At 37.3% G+C, this 21,050-nt stretch overlaps 1 protein-coding gene across 3 annotated transcripts; it reads left to right on the plus strand.

The window, feature by feature from the left end:
- Positions 1-2,265: 2,265 nt before the first annotated feature.
- LOC107843641 (serine/threonine-protein kinase CTR1) lies at positions 2,266-18,567 on the plus strand. 3 transcript variants are annotated; one of them, XM_016687982.2, is made up of 16 exons: positions 2,266-3,084; positions 7,209-7,510; positions 7,600-7,744; positions 7,983-8,086; positions 9,173-9,381; positions 13,008-13,418; positions 13,602-13,642; positions 13,997-14,065; positions 14,217-14,317; positions 14,404-14,488; positions 14,584-14,682; positions 15,746-15,814; positions 15,919-16,050; positions 17,448-17,542; positions 17,635-17,821; positions 18,281-18,567. In XM_016687982.2, the coding sequence occupies exons 1-15, from the start codon at positions 2,572-2,574 to the stop codon at positions 17,741-17,743; spliced, it is 2,484 nt and encodes an 827-aa protein (XP_016543468.1). In that variant the 5' UTR covers positions 2,266-2,571; the 3' UTR covers positions 17,744-17,821; positions 18,281-18,567. The 3 variants fall into 3 exon arrangements, with proteins under 3 accessions (XP_016543468.1, XP_016543467.1, XP_016543470.1); XM_016687981.2 differs by having other exon boundaries at positions 2,350-3,084; positions 12,996-13,418; XM_016687984.2 differs by having other exon boundaries at positions 2,350-3,084; positions 13,017-13,418.
- The last annotated feature ends 2,483 nt before the right edge of the window (positions 18,568-21,050 follow it).

Genomic DNA, 21,050 nt, shown 5'->3' on the forward strand with positions numbered 1-21,050 from the left:
TACAAGTGACTATTTATATAAATCGTTTCAGTTTAATAACATGTGGCAACAATCATTGCAATAAATCAATAAACCGTTGCAATAGGTAGTCAAAAATCGTCACAAAAGACCAATAAAACCGTTGCAATTGTTTAATGAAATAGTTGTAATAGGTACTCAAAAAGCGTTGCAACAGAATTACAAACCCGCCGCAATAGATCCTATTGCAACGGCTTAATGTCGTTGTAATCGAATCTATTACAACGATTAGTAACTGTTGTAATAGATGAAAAGAGGCATCCAACTAAGTCAAAAATAACCGTTGCTATAGCTTTACCTATGGCGACGGTTTCAGCCAACTGTCGCATAAACCGTTGTCATAGACCTATAGTAACACCCACATATAGGACATTTGAGGAACCGTTGCGGTAGAGCTATGACAACGATTTTGTTGTCTGTTGCAATGATTTTGCAACCGTCACCATAGGGGTAATTTTCAGTAGTACAGGTTGACCCTCTATCAGTAGTGATTATCAATAACGCTTGGTGATTGTTACAATAATAATTGTTGGTGATGATGATAGGCGATAATGGTAATTGATGATGATAATGATTGCACCCAGGGAATGTAGTTATGGGTGGTTGGTGATGGTAATTGATAATGCCGAAACAAGGATTTTCACTAAGTTCAAAACATGAAAGAGTAAACAATGAAGAGGCAAAAGTGGTTCTACATCTACCATATGCAATTATGCACATAAAAAATAATTTAACTCGTATATAAACGATATAATTTTTCGTTGAAGGAGTTTCCAAATGAACCTCATTGGTCTTATCAGACTTTGTCCTTACAGTGGCGGAGTCAAACTTTTGGTTAAGGGTGTTAATATTTTTCCTTGGGCAAAGAACTGTTTACAAAATAAAAAAAATAAAGCACTGCTGCACCTACCAAGGTTCAAACTCGGGTTGTTGATGCGGAAATGCACACTCTTGACCACTAGATTATACTTCTCTAGATTGTCAAGGGTGTGCAACAACATGTATATAACCATAAATATCTATATTTAACCTATATACTCGAAAAAAAATTCCGAGGAAGGGTGTTCATCTAACCACCCTTCGTTGGCTGTGGCTCCGCCACTGCGTCCCTAGATGCGATGACAATAGTTGATAACTATGCAAGTAGATGAAATGGTGTTGAGATTTCATATTTACAAAAATCATTGACTAAAATTTTGATAGTAGGACTTAGTAACTAAATGAACAACATGAGAGGGTTTATTTATTTAAACATTAATGATTATACTAAACTAAAACCAGAAGTTTCTGTTTTTGTAATTTTCTTTTCAACATAAGTGAGAAAAAATTAGACAAAGGAGATAAAGTGGTTAACCTTGAAATAGTAAAGTTGACTATCGTTGGCTTAAAAAGAAGATACTCATGATAAAATTCTTATTAAGGAAAATACGTATTAAATTAAATGTTGACGGTAAATGCAACTAAATTAGCTATAATTAGAATGTCACTATTAAAGTTCGTGTCTTGATATGCTTGTCTAGAAAATCATTATGAATGTCTAATTCGTTAATTATACACATTTAAATAAGTGTATTAGCAGTTAAACAACTTGTGATTAAAAGTGGTGAGTAAAGTAATTTCTTTGAGGGAAAAAAACTTACCACATAAAATTTTCCAATTAAATGTTTCTATCTTTCCTGGTTTGATTATATGGCTCACGTTGAAATTCAACAAGAATCATATCTTTTTCTTCTTTTGGTAAAAGTCTAGTCTCTAAATAGTACTATAAAAAGAATAAAGAAGAATCTTTAGTAAAACAAAATCTTATACTTATATATATATAGTAAAAAAAATATATTATGTGATTCTTTGCATTAATCCAAACTTCAATAAATCTAGTTAAAAAGTAAGTAATTCATTACTTAAAGTTTTTGTTATGTGTGAAGTTCAAAAAAAGATTAAACCACAAAGATCTGTTTCTACGATTTAAACTCATGACTTGTTCGTCACATAAAAACAATTTTATCAATTAATAAATATAGTTATTTCATAAAATTAATTTGAAATCTATGAAAAGTAATCCACGAACTACCAAATAGATTCAGTCAATAGTCAATACTCATCCTCGATTTATTTGTATTCAATTATAATAATAGTATTTTTATACTTGTCCGAAACGACAAACACCATAATTATATAAAAAAAATAATATGAATAATTAAACTATACAGTATACCAAGAGCATGCATTTGTCATTAATTCAACGTAGAGTCCAAAAGCCATGGGTTAAGTTCAGCTCACCAAAAGAGGGAAAAAAACAACCTTCACGTATACACGCACGAAATTCTATGCATCTTTCCACTTTATGACCAAACAGCCCCCACTTGTTATAATTAATTCAAATAAATCCAACAATTCTTCTTTAATAGGTTTTTACACCACAAAATTCCCAGAATATTACAAATACATCCATTTTCTCCTGCCTTTTTCTTACTGTGAGAAAGTTTTTGAGTTGCTACAGTGTAATGGCTGTTGCTTGGGTTCGTAAGGATTTGTGAATTGACTATTTTATCCATGTCTGGTAGACGATCGAGGAGTTATACTTTATTGAGTCAAATTCCCGATGATAATTTCTCGCCGGCGCCGCCGAAGTTCGCCGCCGTAGGTGGTAGTGGAACGCCGTACAACGAGTCTAATTCCGGTGAGAAGAATAGAGGTAAAGTATTTGATTGGGATTTGATGAATCTGGTCGGGTCATTAGCGGTACCCGGTTCGATCGGGTCGTTGAGGCAATCAAGTGAAGGTAGCTTCGGTGATAATAGCTCGGTATCGGCGGTATCGGGGGAGAACTACGTGGAGGTTACTTCGTTTGGGTATAAAAATGATGGATGTGGTGGATCATCGGTGGGAAGGAGCTGGGCGCAGCAAACGGAGGAGAGTTATCAGCTGCAGTTAGCGTTGGCGATACGGCTTGCTTCGGAAGCAACGTGTGCTGACTCTCCGAACTTTTTGGATCCGGCGACTGATGTTTTGGCAGCTCGAGATTCAGTTTCTGGATCAGCTGAAGCAATGTCGCATCGATTGTGGGTATGAAAGTTTATTGCTTGGTATTTGTATGTTTTAGAATGCTTTGATCATTTCATATTACCTTCCATACCTTCTTTGTTTTGTTTTAATCTAGTACGACGTTTATTGCTTGATGTTTGTATGTTTTTAGGAGTCATTTGATCATTTCATATTTGGTAAAAGAGGGCGGTTAGAGGAATTGATTGGCAATGATAGACTTTGAACTTGATAAATTAATTGAATTAAGGTAGAATTTTGAACTTGAGATCCTAAAGTTCAATCCTTGATCCGCATGTGATTACAATTGTCTTAGCTGATTAGATGGTGGATTGTGAGAGACTCTGAGTTTTGAACTTGTCATTCATAACATATGGAGAATAACTTATCTATTATTCAATAACGTAAGGAGTATTTACAAATACAATGAGCTTTAATTAATGAAGCTAATAAGGAAGAATCAAAAGATATCCTATTGTATCCCTACATATTTGCTAGCTATGCTACACCTAAAGAGGTGTATAGTCATTTTGTAACACAACTCAAAACTTTAAGGTAATAGGTGAAATCGTCAAGACCTTTATAATCATGTAGAACAACAAATGACTCTATATCATCCCACACATGATCTATTTTTTTATGGTTTACACATAAACTTTAATATGGCCATATGGGTATTAGGATGGACATTCCGAATGTTGACTCTAATAGTATGTACAAAAATTTGATCATCCGACCTAAATTCTTTTGACATTAGGTGGAATCATCTTATTCCTTTTTGAACTCTTTTAGAAGTTCTTAGACAACCTATGTTCTTAGACAACCTATGCACGGCAACCATATAAACTTAGGATTTGCTTTAGACTACAAATGTCTCCATTCCATAGAGAAGGCTACTAGGAGTGCAATGAATGTGCTTTTCAAATGCAAATTCACTCTCATAATAATTATATATCGTGATTATTGGATCCTTTGTTAGAGCCCATGTTGGTAGAGTCCTACGTCGGTTGAGTATTTTATATTATCTCTCTATATGGCTTTGCACAATTTTCACATCATAAACTAGCTTTCAGGGTGAGTTAGGCCTATGGTATCTTGGTATTACAACCAAACCAAACATCCCAGTGTAGTTCCATGGGTGGGGTCCGGTGAGGTTGGGATGTATGCAACCCTTACCCCTTCCCAAGGGACTTTGTCGTAAGCCTTTTCTAGCTCAATAAACACCATATATAAGTTTCTCTTCATTTCCCTAAACTTCTCCAACAATTTTCTTTCAAGATGAATAGCTTTTGTAGTCCTCCATTGTCCTGATATGAATTCAAATTGCTTCTCAGAGATAAACACCTCTCCTCATCCTTATATCGACTACTCTCTCCCACACTTCCATAGTATGATTTAGTAGCTTGATACAACACCCTCGCTCTTGTACAATGGCACTATTATACTCTACCTCTATTCTTTTGGCATTTTATTTGTCCTAAGAATGGCGTTGAACAACCTAGTCAACCACTCCATACCTGCCTCACCTATGTCTTTTCAAAAATTCACCATGATCGTGTTTGGCCTGGTTGCTCTTCCCCTTGTCATCTTACGGATAGCCCACTTACTATGCACCTACAATACCCAAAATCCTTATAACTCTTAGAGTGCTCTAACTCTCCCAACACGATATCCATGTTCCCTTCTTCATTCAACATTCAACCCGTTTCCGTCAAATGTGTGCCTCTTGTACCAACGACTTTACCATTCTCATCCTTGATGTAATTCACCTGGTCCAGGTCACGAGCCATCCTCTTTCCTGCCTTTTCGAGCCTACAACTTCCTAACCTCGCCCTTGCGCTCAAGCTCTTTGTGTAAGTGCTCAAATGTTGTGGTTTTAGCCTCCATGATCGCTTGTTTCACTTCCTTCTTAGCCGTCTTATACCTCTCCATTTATCCTCTTGTCTTACTTGTCTAAACTTTCCATCCACGTTATGTAAACAGTCTTCTTGGCTTTTACCTTTCCTTGGACCTCTTCATTCAACCATTAATCTCCTTTATGTCCACCTTGGTTACCCCTCAAGATCCTTAATACCACGCTAGCTGCTTCCCTAATGCAATTAACTGTCCGATCCCACATACTATTTGCGTTCCCAGTTTCACTAATCTCAAGCTCCTATGTTCAACAACTTCTCCCCAATCTCTTGTGATTTGGCCTCAGGCCTCCCTATATAATCCTTGGCTGGACATGTGCGCATCCCTTTTTTATCAAGTAACAAAATTTTTTTAGTAATGTGCAAAAATACTAGTATAAACAAATTATACCAAAAGTAGAAGGGTTACAAAAATATATACTCCCTCGTTTCGGATTGATTGACCTGATTTGACTTGGCACGGAGTTTAAGAAAATACAGAAAGACTTTTAAATCTTATGGTCTTAAATTAAAGATATGTCAAATGTACCAAAATGTCCTTTAATTTTGTGGTCTTAAATATGCCACGTGTAAGTTGGAATTAAAGAGTTGCTAAAGAGGAAATGGTCATTTTTTCTGAAATCGACTAAAAAGGAAAGTAACAACTACATACCTAGTACATTCCCACATAGTGGGGTCTGGGTCTGGGAGGGTTGAATGTACGCAGTCCATACCACTACCTCAGAGGTGAGGTAAGAGATTGTTTCCGATTATTCAAAAAAAGGACAGTAGGTCAAACAATTGTAATGGAGGGAGTAATTATGTATGAATGACACCTGATCTTCTATACCTACAAGGACCTCGTGGCTGCATGAAATAAGGGATATGGAATATTCCTCAAGTGTACAAAATCCCTCTCTTGTCTATCAAAAGCTTTCCTATTTCGCTCTTATACTGTCCACATAAGAGTTAATGGAGCAACAGTCCATACCTTTCATCTTCTCCTCCGTTTTCTAAAGGTCCAACTAAACAATGCTTCTTTGACAGTGCCTGACATCACCCATTGAAGACCAAACCAACAGAGTATTTTCCACCAAAAGGCTATCTGACCATATGAAAGAATGTGATTCATGTCTTGCCCAAACTTTTACACCTGAAGCACCAACTAACATATGTAATCCCTCTCTTCCGTAGTTTCTAAGTTGTCATTTGTCAAATCCCTTTTTTGATGAAGTAAAGAAATTTCATTAGAAGGCATCAAGAAGATGCTAGGGGAAAAAGTACAGCAGAAGGTGTCTGCTCCGATAGAACTTACTAGATAAGCAAAGAGCAGACATAATCCAAAAAAGTGTTCAAGTGTAATTACAGGAGCGCCTGGTTCAACCAGCTATATAAGATGTTGGATCCATAGTCCATGCTCCACAGGTCCAACTCTGGCTATTGAAAGTTAGTTCCATATTGATTGAGAGTGTGGGCAGAGCTGTGGGTGTCTTATAGTTCCGTATGGTTGAGAGTATAGATTGTACCCTCTTTATATGGTTTTAGATAATTCTTAATGAATAAACTAGCTTTTGGATGGAGCTAGGCCTGATGTCCATTTCTCTAACTTCCTATCCCAATTGCAAGAGATCTAAATAATTTTACTCGCAGCATCTTTGTTTTTTAACTATGTGTAGAGACTCTTAAATGCCAAAATTTGATATGGAGATAAAAAATAATTGATTGCTTGTGACAAGGGAAGCACTGTTTAGTTATAATCCACACCTTCAACTCTAAAGTTGGGGGTTCAAGTCTCTAAAGGAGTGAAGTAGGAAAGGACCACTGATGGGCTCTTGCCTCTTGGGTAGGGGAATGGAGGAGGTCGAACTTCTCAAAAGTGCTAATCTAGATCACCTCTTTTCTTCTTTCTGCTTTTCTATTTCTTCTTTCTTTGTCGCCAAATACCATGAGGCTGAGCTGTTTACACAACCTCAAAAGTTTTTAGCCTTTCTTATGGTCAAAATGTGATCTCAACACTGACAACCCCCCCTTCCTTATTTCTGCAAGACCCTAGAAAATGCTACGATAAAAAAGAAGGTTGATCACATATTCTTATATTAGTTTCACATTTTGTGGTAATAGGATTTACTTCAAATTACCTTGATGTTTCTTTTTGGATGTAGTCATACTCACCTGCTGTCTAAACAATCTCCAGATTTTCCAGGTCATCATTCTTCACGCCAATTTTTTTTGCTGTGTCTCTTTATTTTATGCCAGATAAATGGATGCTTGTCGTACTTTGACAAAGTCCCTGATGGATTTTATTGGATTTTTGGGATGGATCCATATGTTTGGACTGTCTGCTCAGTTCTGCAAGAAAGTGGCCGTATTCCATCAATTGAATCATTGAAGGCTGTTGATCTCTCTAAAGCACCATCTGTTGAAGTGATTTTAATTGATCGCTTTAATGATCCCCGCTTGATGGAACTGCAGAATAGAATTCGTAGCATATTCCCTAGTTGCGTCACCACAGAAGAAGCTGTTGATCAGCTTGCCAAGCTGGTTTGTGATCATATGGGGTGAGTACTGAAAGGTTTTTCTTAGAAGCCCCAGCAGACCCACCTTTTTTGTTTTTCTTTTTGTAATTAGCTTTATTCTCTCTATAAAGGGGTGCAGCTCCTGCTGGAGAAGAGGACTTGGTGTCCATGTCCAAGGAGTGCAGTGATGACCTGAAGGATTGTCTAGGAACTATCGTGCTTCCCATTGGTAGCCTGTCTGTTGGGTTTTGCAGGCATCGAGCTTTGCTTTTTAAAGTATGTACCTGTTTAGTTGGTGTTTTTTTAAGTCGGTAGATCTAAGTTCTAAAGGAATCTAAGGAATAAAATCAGGCTAATGGTTTATTTGTCACTAAATAGAAACCTTACTGATAGTGTATATACTTTTTATTTCTTCTGCACTCAGAGTGATATTGTTCGCAATGGATAGTGTGTTTGGTTGGATGTCCTGTACAAGGTTGATGTTTTGTCATTAACTTCAATGTAATCATTACAGGTGCTAGCTGACATAATTGATTTACCATGTCGAATTGCCAAGGGATGTAAATATTGTAATAGCTCTGATGCTTCCTCGTGTCTTGTTCGATTTGGACTTGACAGGTAAAAGTTCAAATTACATATGTTGTATATCATATTCTTTAGTTCATTTGAAAAAAAAAATCTTACTAGGATAGAAGATGGGAAAGAATGCTCAATTCACCTTTTGTGTACCTTTCTGCTAGATAAGTATAGTTTTGGGGATGTTGTGTTGCAGCCTTAAAATATGTTAATTAATGTTTCCACTTTCGTTTTTTTTTTTTCCCGGAAAACTAATACCCATCATGTGTATTGTATGAAATGATCAAGATTTAAATTCCTACTGCTATTGTGCATCTGCTGATAACATTGTATAAATGCTTTCTGCCTTTTGGCTATACTATTTAAAATTCTTTTACTGGTATTTTGTTTATGCTATGCTCAATTTCCATTTTTTTCTCAACACTATTGGTTTCTGCTTTCTTCGGTTACATAAAGCTAGTGAAAACAAGAAATTTTACATATGATATACTTGTCAAAAAAGCAGTTCAATATATTTATATTTATATATATGTGTGACCTGTCCGATGTGATAAAATATTATCTTTAAAGATTCAGTCTCCAGCAGAAGTTTGTTTCTCGTAGTATGCTGCAGCATTCTTAGAGATTTTTGAATTAAGATATTTGAGTGGAACGGTAGTTCATTACTTACGTGCAGAGATTGATTTTTTTTTTTTTTTTTTTTGAAAAACTTATCCACTGTTGAAGAGATAGGAATTAGGAAATGTACCTTAATTTGTCATACAGTCTTAATCACTCAGATCCTAAATTCATGATCCAAACTCCAATGTAAAGAAGATCCTTCTCTTTTTCCGTACAGCTCCAAATGCAGAGAAGAAGAACCAAAGGACTAGAAGCAAGTAGAGTCAGATATCGAAAGCCGATGGTGTAGTGAATGACAGGATATTATTTTTCTCACTGCTACTTTAAGTTGTAATTAGATTAGTAACTAGATATGTCTGTTATCTTCATCTATTGAACTTCTCTGCTGAATTCAGTTACATGATAGATATATATAGTCTTGAAATATGCTAAACATTTGTGTGCTATCTTGTTAGCGGCATGGTTGGAAGGAGTACTAGTATTGACATGTTACTCTTGACCATACAGGGAGTACCTGGTTGATTTGATCAGTAAACCCGGGTTGTTATGGGAACCGGATTCCTTGCTCAATGGTCCATCTTCCATCTCAATTTCTTCACCTTTGCGCTTTCCGAGATACAGACAAGTTGAACCTACAATTGATTTCAGGTCGCTGGCCAAACAGTATTTCTTGGATAGTCAATCACTTAATCTACTGTTTGATGATTCTTCAGCTGGTGATTATCTAACTTTTAACTGCTTAAAAGAAATGCACCGTTAGTGTTTATTTTGTTTGTTTTGAATTATCCTTTTCCCATCACTCTACTTGGCCTTTGCCATGATAATGTTGAGAGATGTTCAGATTCATTCACAAATTTAGAGTTACTTCAGCCTAGCATGCTGCATTCCACCAAAATACTCCCTAGTCCTGAGTTTCCTTTCATTTTGGATCAAAAGTGTTTGGGATCTGATAATCTGTCAAACTTATTAGTACTCCTGAAAACTTTCACAGTATATGTAGTTATTTGTTTTGCTTGAAAGGAATATACTTTCAGCTTGCTTATAATTTTATTCAACGCTATAATGACCTAAAACATAATTGAATCCATGATTTATCGGCAATCCAGAGTTCGATGTTGCTTTTATTTTTTTTTCTTGAGGGGTGGGGGGAGTGGGGGGACAGGTAAAGTGGTGGATTATAGAATAGAATTAGAAACCTGGGAGTAAGCTGATGCCTGGATAATTACAAAATGTGAAACCCTTCGGTACAAAAGCAAAAGGCGGTTTCCACCAGGATAACATTCCTAAAGTGAATCTGTCAACGCTTACATACTATGTACGTCATTAACATCTTGTAAGTTACAGCAAAAAGCCATAAGCACTTGAATTTAATCTTCGAACAGTCTCTGTTTTCCCTTAGAAGCATCTAACATTTCTTTCCTTCTATATAAGCCAGCACACAAACTTGACAAAGTCTTCCATATTTTTCTTAGCGATTTCTTCAAACCTTCAATCTCCCATCCTGTCAAAGATCTTTCACTGTAAAAGGCATTACAAATTGAACTCTAATAGATTGAAGAAAAGGACCCAAATCTGGCTTGCCATAGGACACTGTAAAAAGATGTCTGCTGCTCTCCTCTGCATTGTTGCACAAAATGTCTGTTGAAAATATATTAACCTCTTCTCTGGAGTTTTGCTTTAGTGAGACACGAATCATGTGAGGATAGCCACCAAACACAACTGACTTGGTAGGGTGCTTTCAACTGCCACAACGGCTTGCAAGGCCAAACTAAGCTGCTGTCCTCTTCACTGTTAGTGCCTTGTAACAGGGATTAACAGAGAAAACTCCAGTATTCTGTCTAAGCCATTGTAAAGTTTCAGGTACTGCTTCCATTCAAATGCCACCTTCTCTAAATTGGCAATAGTAGCACCATTCTAGGAACTTTCCAATCAAAACAATCTCTGCGAAGCTCTAAGCACCACCAGTTATTTCCATTCCGACCATCTGAGACTAAACTTCCTGAATTTATTCTACGCTTTAAATGGTGTAACACAGGATTGAAGAAAATATCTTGTGTTTTTTTGTTTATATTGTTCCAGAGTCTCTAATTTTTTGTTTCATTTTGGTGAAGTACATGCCTTCGTTTGGATCTGCAATGGGTCGTATCACAGATCTTTGCTCTATCTCATCAAGACACTTCCCCTGCAATTTCTCAAGATTACACTGAACTCCTCTTGTAGAAATGGTACTTGAACATGTTCATAGTCAAGTAGGCTAGCAACCTTGGTTTTGTCTCTGAATACATGTTTATTTGTGGAGGTAACCAATTTGAGTTAAACCCAACGGGGACACTTCTGCTGGCATCCTTGCTCCTTCACAGTCTACCCTTGCTTCTTATTCTTTATCGCCCAGTACGTCTCCAAGAATTTTCAAACTATAAGTGAGTATTACTGAGTAATCAGCAAATGCGAAGCAATATATACATTTGTTTTAGAATCCCAATCTTGGCCACTTATCTGGTACCAGAATGCCTTCAGTTTGGACCACACTTTTTTAATTTTGACAGGCCATCTTGCTCTATTTTCTTCATTTGTTTCCTTTGATTTATTCTCTGGTTTAGATAATAAGATTAAAAGGCAGATTCAAAAAAATAATACTCCCTCCATTTTAAAAAGAATGTCCTACTTTGACTTGGCACAAAGTTTAAGAAAATAGAGAAGACTTTTGAATTTTATGGCCTTAAATTAGTGTCAAATGTACCAAAATGTCCTTTAATCTTGTGTTCATAAACATGCCAAGTGGAAAGTTGAAATTAAAGTATTGCCAAAAAAGGAAAGGGGTCATTCTTTTTGAAACGGACTAAAAAGGGAAGTAGGTCATTCTTTTTGAAACGGAGGGAGTATGATTAAAAGGCTTGATACTAATTACACTCATGAAGTTTATATGTTGATATTTGATTCTCAAGAAGATTGATAATTTTTTTTGCGTACAACGCGCATGTGTACGCGCATGTATACACACACGCATGTGTATGTATGTACTTTCCATTGAAGGCTTGATACTAACTTCATATATCAACATAAGAGTTGAATTTGAGTTTTCTGAAGATCGAGTTGTTGCTTTGTATCGGTACATGTATATTTTTCTTAACAGGTGAATGATTTTATTCTTTTTGGAAACTCACGTATAGAAGTAGTATATACAAAAGTAGAAGGCCTACACAAAATATGGTTGTCTACAAATGACTCCTACCTTATGTACAAACAGGGACCTCATGGGTGCACCAAAAGCTAAGTATAAAAGGCTATTCCTTAAATGTGCACCTACCTCCTCAAAAGATCTCCTATTTTTCTCCTTCCATGGGACCCGCATGATGGGTAGGAGCGACATCCTATGCTCTATTTATTTTCTCTATTATTCTAAAGGAGCAGCTTCTTTAGTGCACTTGGCATAGCCAACTGCATTCCGAGCTAGTTTCGGACAACCCATAATCGTGCATCGACCTGGAAGTGCAATTAGAGGTGATCCACATTTTCGCTTGAACATCTGCACATAAAGCACTAGCCAACTTATGTGATCCTCTTCTTCCTCAAGTTCTCAGCTGTCAGAACTGCTCCCTTGCTGCCAACCAAGCAAAGCACACCTTTTTACGTGTGCTGGGAATCCAAACTAATACATGCAGGAAGCCCATCCTTCCCGGCCAAAAGCTTGTGGTAGTATGACTTTAATTGGAAAAATTCCATCTTTCCTTGCTTCCCATCTCCACAAGTCCTATCTAGTGAGCATCGAGTTTTGTTTATAGAGAATTTCGATCAACCTTTGGAAATTCATCAGCACATATACATGTATATATATATATATATATATATATATATTTCACTCTTCCTTCTTTTTCTGTGGGAAACCTAAAGTTATAATATGCAAAGACAAACTACCTTGTGCATTGACCTTTAATTAGGAAAGCAAGTATAAATTTATTTGTTTTAAACTTATGCAAATAAAATATTACTCCCTCCGTTTCGAAATAAATGAATTGTTGGATTTTGGCATACAAATTAAGAAAAAAGCATCAAAGACATAAATTTAACATAAATTTTCATTTTTACCCTTGAAGTCTCTTTTACCCAAAAAAAAAAGAAAAAGCTGCAGTCTCTTTTGCTTGTCAAATCATAAGGGTAATTTTGGAAAAAATTCAACGATTCAATTATTTTGAAACACCAATAAATACCCCAACAATTCATTTATTCCGAAACGGAGGGAGTACTATTTTGTTTATGGACAATTTCTCTTCAGTTTTGTTAGTGAATACTAGATCCATCAAGTCCTGTTTCAGGGATTCAGGTTGATTAGTATTTGGCGCAGGAGCTGCAGCTGATGGGGATGCAGGACAATCAGACAGGAGTTGCATGGATAGAAACAATGCAGTCCCTAGTTCAAGTAACCGTGATGAAATTTCTCAGTTACCTCTTCCTCCATTAAATGCATGGAAAAAAGGAAAAGATAAAGAATCTCAATTTTCTAAAATGTATAAGCCTCCAAGTATGTTAAACCCAATAAACATGGACAAGGACCTGGTTCTTGTGAAGCATGTCCCTCCAATACGAGAAGATGCTCAACCACTGATGGCAAGCGCAGATACAGTAAAAGATACTAGGTTTCTTGCTGTAGGAGGTCATGTCGTTTCTTCTATGCTAAGCGAAGAACTTGCTCTTGATGTAGATGAGTTCAATATTCCATGGGATGATCTGGTTCTGAGGGAGAAAATTGGGGCAGGTAATCTCTGCCTGCTTGGTTTAGCCATTTGGCCATTTGAATAGTGTGAGCTCTGTGGTCACTTGGTTAAATGTTAGTTATGTTCTGATGTTTCTTTTCCCTTGAGGGGACACGTTATATTGGGATTCTATAGTTCCATAACATTCTTATTTGATTTAGCTAACACAGTTTGTCTATTTTCAGGGTCTTTTGGTACTGTTCACCGTGCTGATTGGCATGGCTCTGTAAGATACTTATCCATTAAGATCTCAGTTTTTGGAAATCTTCTATCTGGAAAATATCCCAATGTATCTTTTACTTTGGAGATTCATTTATGCAATGTAATTTTTTAAATCTCTATTGTGCCTTTTTTGGGGGAAAACCATAACTATATCGTGTTTTAAATAAGTTAAACTCTGAAGCTCCCTCTCAAATATTTTTCACTGGCTCTCTTTTTTGTCTTTCAGATTTTATCTTTTTTATGTAGGGGATGAGAGGTAGTATTTTTGTCTATTGGAGATATAACCATGTGAAGCCTGCTTTATTACGTTGGTTTTATTCCTTCCTGATTGCATCTCATGGAAGGTTGTATGATTTAGGATGTTGCCGTGAAGATTCTCATGGAACAAGATTTTCATGCCGAGCGATTAAAGGAATTTTTGAGGGAGGTAAGTCTGCTTTCTCCCCAATTTCTAACTAGCAATTAGGAAGAACAAGGGACCAGGATGCATGGAGATTGAGGATATGCGGACATCAGTGTTATTGTTTTTGTCTTCCCTTCTACTCTCTTCTAATTCTGTTAGTTTTTGGTTGTCCTAGGTTGCAATTATGAAGCGGTTGCGACATCCAAATATTGTACTTTTTATGGGTGCTGTCATTCAGCCACCAAATTTGTCCATAGTCACAGAATATTTATCGAGGTCTTAGCCTATTTTCCCCTTAAGATTATCAGAGAAAGCTGTATGTTTTTTCCCAGTTTATCTGACTGGTTCCCATGTTTTTCCAGAGGTAGCTTATATAGACTTCTTCATAAACCTGGTGCCAGAGAGGTGTTGGATGAAAGGCGTCGGCTGTGTATGGCTTATGATGTGGTATGGTCCGTATGGATAAATGTGTCCTTCTCCCTTCTCTCTCTCATTTTCTCTTTTCAATTGCAGCTGATATCTCTTGCTATGATCCCGTGCAGGCAAATGGGATGAATTATCTTCACAAACGCAATCCTCCCATTGTTCACCGAGATTTGAAATCTCCAAATCTGCTTGTGGACAAAAAATATACAGTGAAGGTGAGAGTTAGAAGTTCTTTGGCAAGCATAAAGGTTCAATCCTCTTTGTCATGATTGATATATTTAGAGGCTTGGCTGTCAGTAGTCATATCTGAAGGAAGCATCTGTCTGGAGAGGACATTTTTTTTTTCCAGTGGAGAGGCGTCTTCAATGCCAACTTCCTCGGACATTTTCCCAGGGTCAAGAGGAACATATGGAAGTCATAGTTTCAGAATCTTTCTAACCTAATCAAACTTGCTAAAGAACATCAAGCGGACCATGGAGAGTTAACACTTAACATTGCATTCCATGAAATGGGTTAATTTCCAATAAGATGGGGGATATATCTTGAAAATTCTGTATAAAGGGAAAAATCATTATACAAGATTCTACATGTTGGAGGAAGTTTGGTCCATAATCTTTCTTTGTGATCTTCTAATATATGCCATCTATAGAGTGTTTTTTCAACTGCCATGGATACAGCATGTTTGAAGAAATTTAGGAGTCAATATTAGAAGGAAGAATCTATTTCTAGTTTAGTTTGTCATTCGAATTTTCTTCTTGTGTTTGTCCATAACATATCTTCTCTTTTTCAACCTCTTGGTGTATTAGTTTCTCTCTTAACCAGAAATATTTAGGGTAGATGTGTCTCCTCTTAATCTGGAGATGTGTCTGGTCCTCTTCCTTGTAATCAACTTGGACCATCGAGGGAAAAATAATAATTTCTTGATCATTTAATTTGACTTTTCAAACCCAACCAAAAAAAGATTTAAAAAAAAGGTTCAAGTTTTTGAGATCTGATTGAGAATTTGCTTGAGAAAGAGGAGGTTATTTTGGAATGTCTGTGATTTTTAAGAATCTCTGTCCTTTAAAGCTCAGCCATATCTATAATATTGTGTGACTATCTCTTATATGACCTCTACTTTTAGTTGCGGCTGATGCTTAATAATGAGAAAAATATTGCAAGTTAACATTATAAAATGCCCTTGAGTTGGCCAGAATATGAATATTTATATGAAGCTATTCTTTCTCTCTATTCACTAAAAGGTATTAACTGTTCTCTCTGGTTTAATGTTTTCATCAGGTCTGTGATTTTGGTCTTTCTCGTTTCAAAGAGAATACATTCCTTTCATCAAAGACTGCTGCCGGAACTGTAAATTCTTGATTCAACGCTGGTGTCTTTATGTTCTGTTGGTCTTTGGCTTGTTTCTTGATGATTAAATGAAAAAAGAAATGATTTGGTGCTTATTGTGACAGCCGGAATGGATGGCGCCTGAAGTCATTCGTGATGAACCATCAAATGAAAAATCTGATGTATACAGCTTCGGTGTCATTTTGTGGGAGCTGACAACACTACAACAACCATGGAGTAAATTGAACGCACCACAGGTTTGTATTTGTTTCTTTGAAGTATTCTTATGCTTAAGAGTATTTTAGGTATAAATGGTGATTTAGACAATGCAATCTAAAAGTTTTTTTTTTTTTTTTAAAAAGAACTGCGGATAGGGGATTACAAGATGGGGATTCTGGTAGCCAACCAACTGAGCTACTAAGATTCCCTAGAGGTGAATAGCTAATATATCAATTGAAAGGACCTATAATGTGAAAATGAGTCCGTCTCATATGGTTCTTCCAGGAACTAGGGCTCCACAATTTGGGATGAGCCCTTCCAGGAAGAGTCCTTTCAATTTGCTTTACACCATCTACCTCTCTTCTTCATGTAGCTAATGTAGAAAGCTAGCATTCATGGGCCATTGAATGGAAGAGTTCCAGGGATACTATTTTCCATTTCTGTGTAGGTTTTATTTTGCTTCTTGTGTTGTCTTTTGATAGTTCATTTTTTGTGTAACGTATATGTATAAAGTTTGTCACGATAATATTTACGTAGAGAACTAGGGAAGCTGCGGACTTGTGGTTAAGTTAATGACCAGCATAAAAGTAGTATAATTATTATGAATCATCCAAAATACTATATTTGTTAGTGCATGCCTATCTAGACACATGCCATATCAGCACTCGAGTATGTTAAATGAGCTAGGGGTTTCATCACATCTCCACCGTAGGTGAGAGTAAATATAAGCAAGGTTTTCCGTACCATATACAGGTGTGGGTAAAAAAAAATCAGTCCAACCACATTGACACATGGATGTGATGCTACATAGAAAAAGCTTGTTGCATGTTAGAGGATGGGTACAAAGAAGCTAATTCAAGAGAATAAGATTCAAATTGGTAGTTGGAATAGACTTGTTGATGGGAAAGCAAATAGAACTAGCTGTGCTTTGCATATGGAGTATCTGGAAGGAGAGGAATAGAAGATGTTAGGGACAAAAGAACTCAATTTGGAAAGTTAAATCTGATTGTATTTTACTCTCTTCCTGGTGTAAAATGGATGTAGTTGAGGATACTGAAACCCTGTTACAGTTCATATATATACTTTTATAGATGGCTAGGGTTCACTTTTCTTTCTCTTTTGGATGTAATCACAACACTTTCTTAGTGAGGGTTTTGAAGTGGCAAGTATTATTCATGTCAAGAGATAAGTTTGATTTATGAAAGCTTAAATGAGACAATACAATATCATGCTTCACGATCCTTGAATCTGTTTCTCTTTGATATAGTACATTCAATAGCTTCTGCGACAAGTTTGATTTTTGAAGATGAGAGAGGAGGACCATCTATGATATCGAGCCTCATGAATATTGAACATTTCCCTTTTCTTTCTTTTTTTTCTTTTTGGAGGTATTGTACATGTCATGGAATGTGCTGAAAAATGACGGACTTTGTAGGTTATAGCAGCTGTTGGCTTTAACAGGAAGAGGCTTGAAATTCCAAGTGACTTGAATCCTCAAGTGGCGACTATTATTGAGGCTTGCTGGGCTAAGTGTGTTTCATTTACTTGTCTCCAAGTTCACGCCATTTAGTTTTGTGATTGTTTTAATGTGTTTCTTAAAGTTACTTTTGGTAATGTTGTAGTGAGCCGTGGAAACGCCCCTCCTTTTCCACTATCATGGATATGCTGAGACCGCAAATTAAATCTCCTCTACCTCAACCAGATCACACAGACGTGCAGTTGCTTTCATGAATACGTGTGATAACTGTATGGTTTCTGCATTCGTTACAGGCCTTGATTCTGGGAGGAAGAGCATTTGGATTATGTCAGGTTTGTTTTTCTCCAAATCTGTTTCGTCGTTATACTGAATTTTAAAGCCATTGTCCTTGGTACGTCACATCCTAATCCAATTCTAGGTATAAGTTAACTACGTGATTGGTGCCAATAGTAGTAGAATAATTTTGTAGGATATTTGGAATACCTTCCCTCCATGACACTTTATTGGGTTTTGGTGAGCTGTTCGGTGGATTTGAGAAAGCTTTACTTTAGACTTGCCATGACATCATAGCAGCTAATATTCTGTTGAGAAGCTCAGCCTTACAAACCTATATAGGTGCCAACAATCCAATATCAAGCTTCAGCTTGAGTGATATCGGAGTAAATTTTCAATAAAATGGGTGCGCAGCCCTTTGCTTTCTTTCAGTTCAATGGCAAATGTTTTATCACGATACTTCTAGGCACCGTATATATGGTGGTCAAGGCTGATGGATACGTCTGTGTGTTTTGCAGGCTTGTATGATGTATGTAACATATTAGTTTCAGATTTCCTGCAGAGAAAGCTAAGTTTTCTTTGCAATTTCAAGTCACAGCCACTGGCTTGCAGAAGACCCTTTGCACTGGGCATTTTCCTCTTGAACCATTGTCTGGACAAGTGATTTTGTTCAATGTCAATTTTTATAATTTCTGCCAGAATTCATGGTTGTATAACTTTGTATGTAAAAGCATCTTAATGGAAATGTTCACATAGATTACACCGTTTTAATGTGTGCGCTTTATGGTGACATGTATTTGTTCCATATGTGGCTTTTCTTTGTTCTGGTTGCTTCTCAAAGGAATAAACAGAGCACGCACGCACACACCTTGGGAAAGAGAGTTCCTTCTCGCAATTGTTGTGCATACGTGCTTTTAGTTATCCCACCATATATATGGGACAACTTATCTTATCACTATGGTATAAATAGTGGGATAAATAATTCTGGGATTAAGTTATACCTCCAGCCAAATACGGGATATAATAAACTCATATTTTATCCTGATACTATTATACATTATATCTCACACCAAACGACGTGTTAAAAGATGACAAAAATAACTCTTCCCGTGCAACTAGGAAAACAAATTTTAAAAGTGAATTATTCATCGACGTCCTCCCCACCTACAAACATACTTCATATTCTCCCATTCCCAAACCGTTCAACATCTTCAACCAACATATCCACCCAAAAAGCCCATGGTGTCTTTCATGGAAAATATTTTCCTTGTACTGAGCACCCATGTCACGACCCGACCCGAGGCCTTGGCCTCAATGGGCATCCCGAACCATCAAGGCCCGAGATACCCCTGAACTCCTCAACACATTAGTGATATTGTCCGCTTTGGGCCTAAGCTCGCATGGCTTTAAAACGCATCACTAGGGAGTAAGACTTGCCTACTTATATACCCAACATCTCTCCTGTGTTTTGCCGATGTAGGACTCCTTCCTAAGTTGGGGTGTTACATACATCACCCCCTTATGGACTCAGCGTCCTCGCTGAGGTTTGCCCCACCGAATGAGATTTGCCTACACTCAGGACTGAGGTTTGCGCCGCCTTATCGGAATTTGCCTACACTCAGTTTGAACCCTGGCCCACATCGACAGGGCTGACACAGGAACGACTTTGATACCATCTTGTCACTACCCGACCCGAGGCCCTGGCCGTGACGGGCATCCCGAACCATCAAGGTCCGAGATACCCCTGAACTCCTCAATCCACTTGTGATATTGTCCGCTCTGGGCCCAGGCCCGCACGGCTTTAAAACGAGTCACTAGGGAGTAAGGCTTGCCTACTTATATACCAGTATTCTTTCTGTGTTTTACGATGTGGGATTCCTTCCTAAGTTGGGATGTTACATACTGTCACGACCCGAACCGGGGCCCTGGCAGTGACGGGCATCCCGAACCGTGGAGGCCAGAGCGCCTCTTTTCTATCTGGCAATCACGAACACCATTCACATACAATAAAGAGAAATGCGAAAATAAACAGACGGAATTATGGTCATACTCTGAGTTCAATTTTACAATACAGAATGAAATCAATAGACATCTAGACAAAATCCATCTCAGTCTGCAAAATCCCTCATACATCAGAATATAATAACTTGTCTATAACTGGGACAAGGCCCCCAGTCGGACCCAAAAGTAAAATGCAAAACAATACTCTAGCAACAGGTCTTCCGAAATAAAGAAGGCTCACCAACTGCACACTTCAGTCTAAAGATTCTACGGTTTGGCGGGACCCCTGGACTGAGCCTCAGACCCTGAAATATAAGGGGGCAATACAAACGTACTGGTATGTGAAACGACTCAAATAGCATGCTTTTAATATAAAATAGATGAGAGCATTTCATAAAAATAATGACCATAATACGTACGTAAAAATACATGGGCATACTTTAGTAATCTCCAAAACACTTCTTCTAAGTCATGACTCACTCTTTGTTATTCTTCTGAGCTAGTCGGTACACCCTACAAATCTGAAATTCCACGGGCTATGTGGAACCCGCCCTTGACTCGCTGGCCAAGCCTCCAATCTAAGTAGCCACCAGGATTAAAGTGGTGATACCCCCCATGTGAGCACACCGCAGGAAATTCCCCCATGTGAAATGTCTTAAAAATGTCATATCATGTAGGATCATATATCATAAGTTCCATATCGGCAACTACGGTTTCCGGCGATAAGCCCTTGCGCTCAAATACCTTCTTCAGGTAACCTACTAGCTCTCTTAAGCCCAACTTTTAGTTCTTTAACGAAAACACATTCATACTTTTCAAACATTCAACACTATCTTGTTAGGGCATGGAATCATCGGGTATCGTCATACCCTGACTTGCAAGTCAATCAAATCACGTCACATCATGTCTGCAACCCTTTTCACTTATTAGCATATTCATGACCACCCTAATTTTTAAACATCAGATGAGAGAGAGTTATGCAATAGACTTTTCATTCAAATATTTACCAAAACATTCTCCTCCCAATTGTAAAATCAATAGGAGGTCACCTCATATTTGTAATTACTTAAAATCCAAGAAAGATTGTTAATTTGACACAACGAGCATTTATCATGTGAAAACACATTCCCAACATGTCATAAACAGTACCACTCCATGATCATTAAACAAGCACTCACCCATTAATTTTTCGTTTAGAAAGTCCATGCCTTTAAACAACCCATAACAATATAGATCGAAAATATCATGATAAAAGAGGGGGTTTTGATCATTCATGCTCTCATTCAA

This window comes from Capsicum annuum, chromosome 10, assembly GCF_002878395.1.
Source record: "Capsicum annuum cultivar UCD-10X-F1 chromosome 10, UCD10Xv1.1, whole genome shotgun sequence".
NCBI classification, from domain to species: Eukaryota; Viridiplantae; Streptophyta; class Magnoliopsida; order Solanales; family Solanaceae; genus Capsicum; species Capsicum annuum.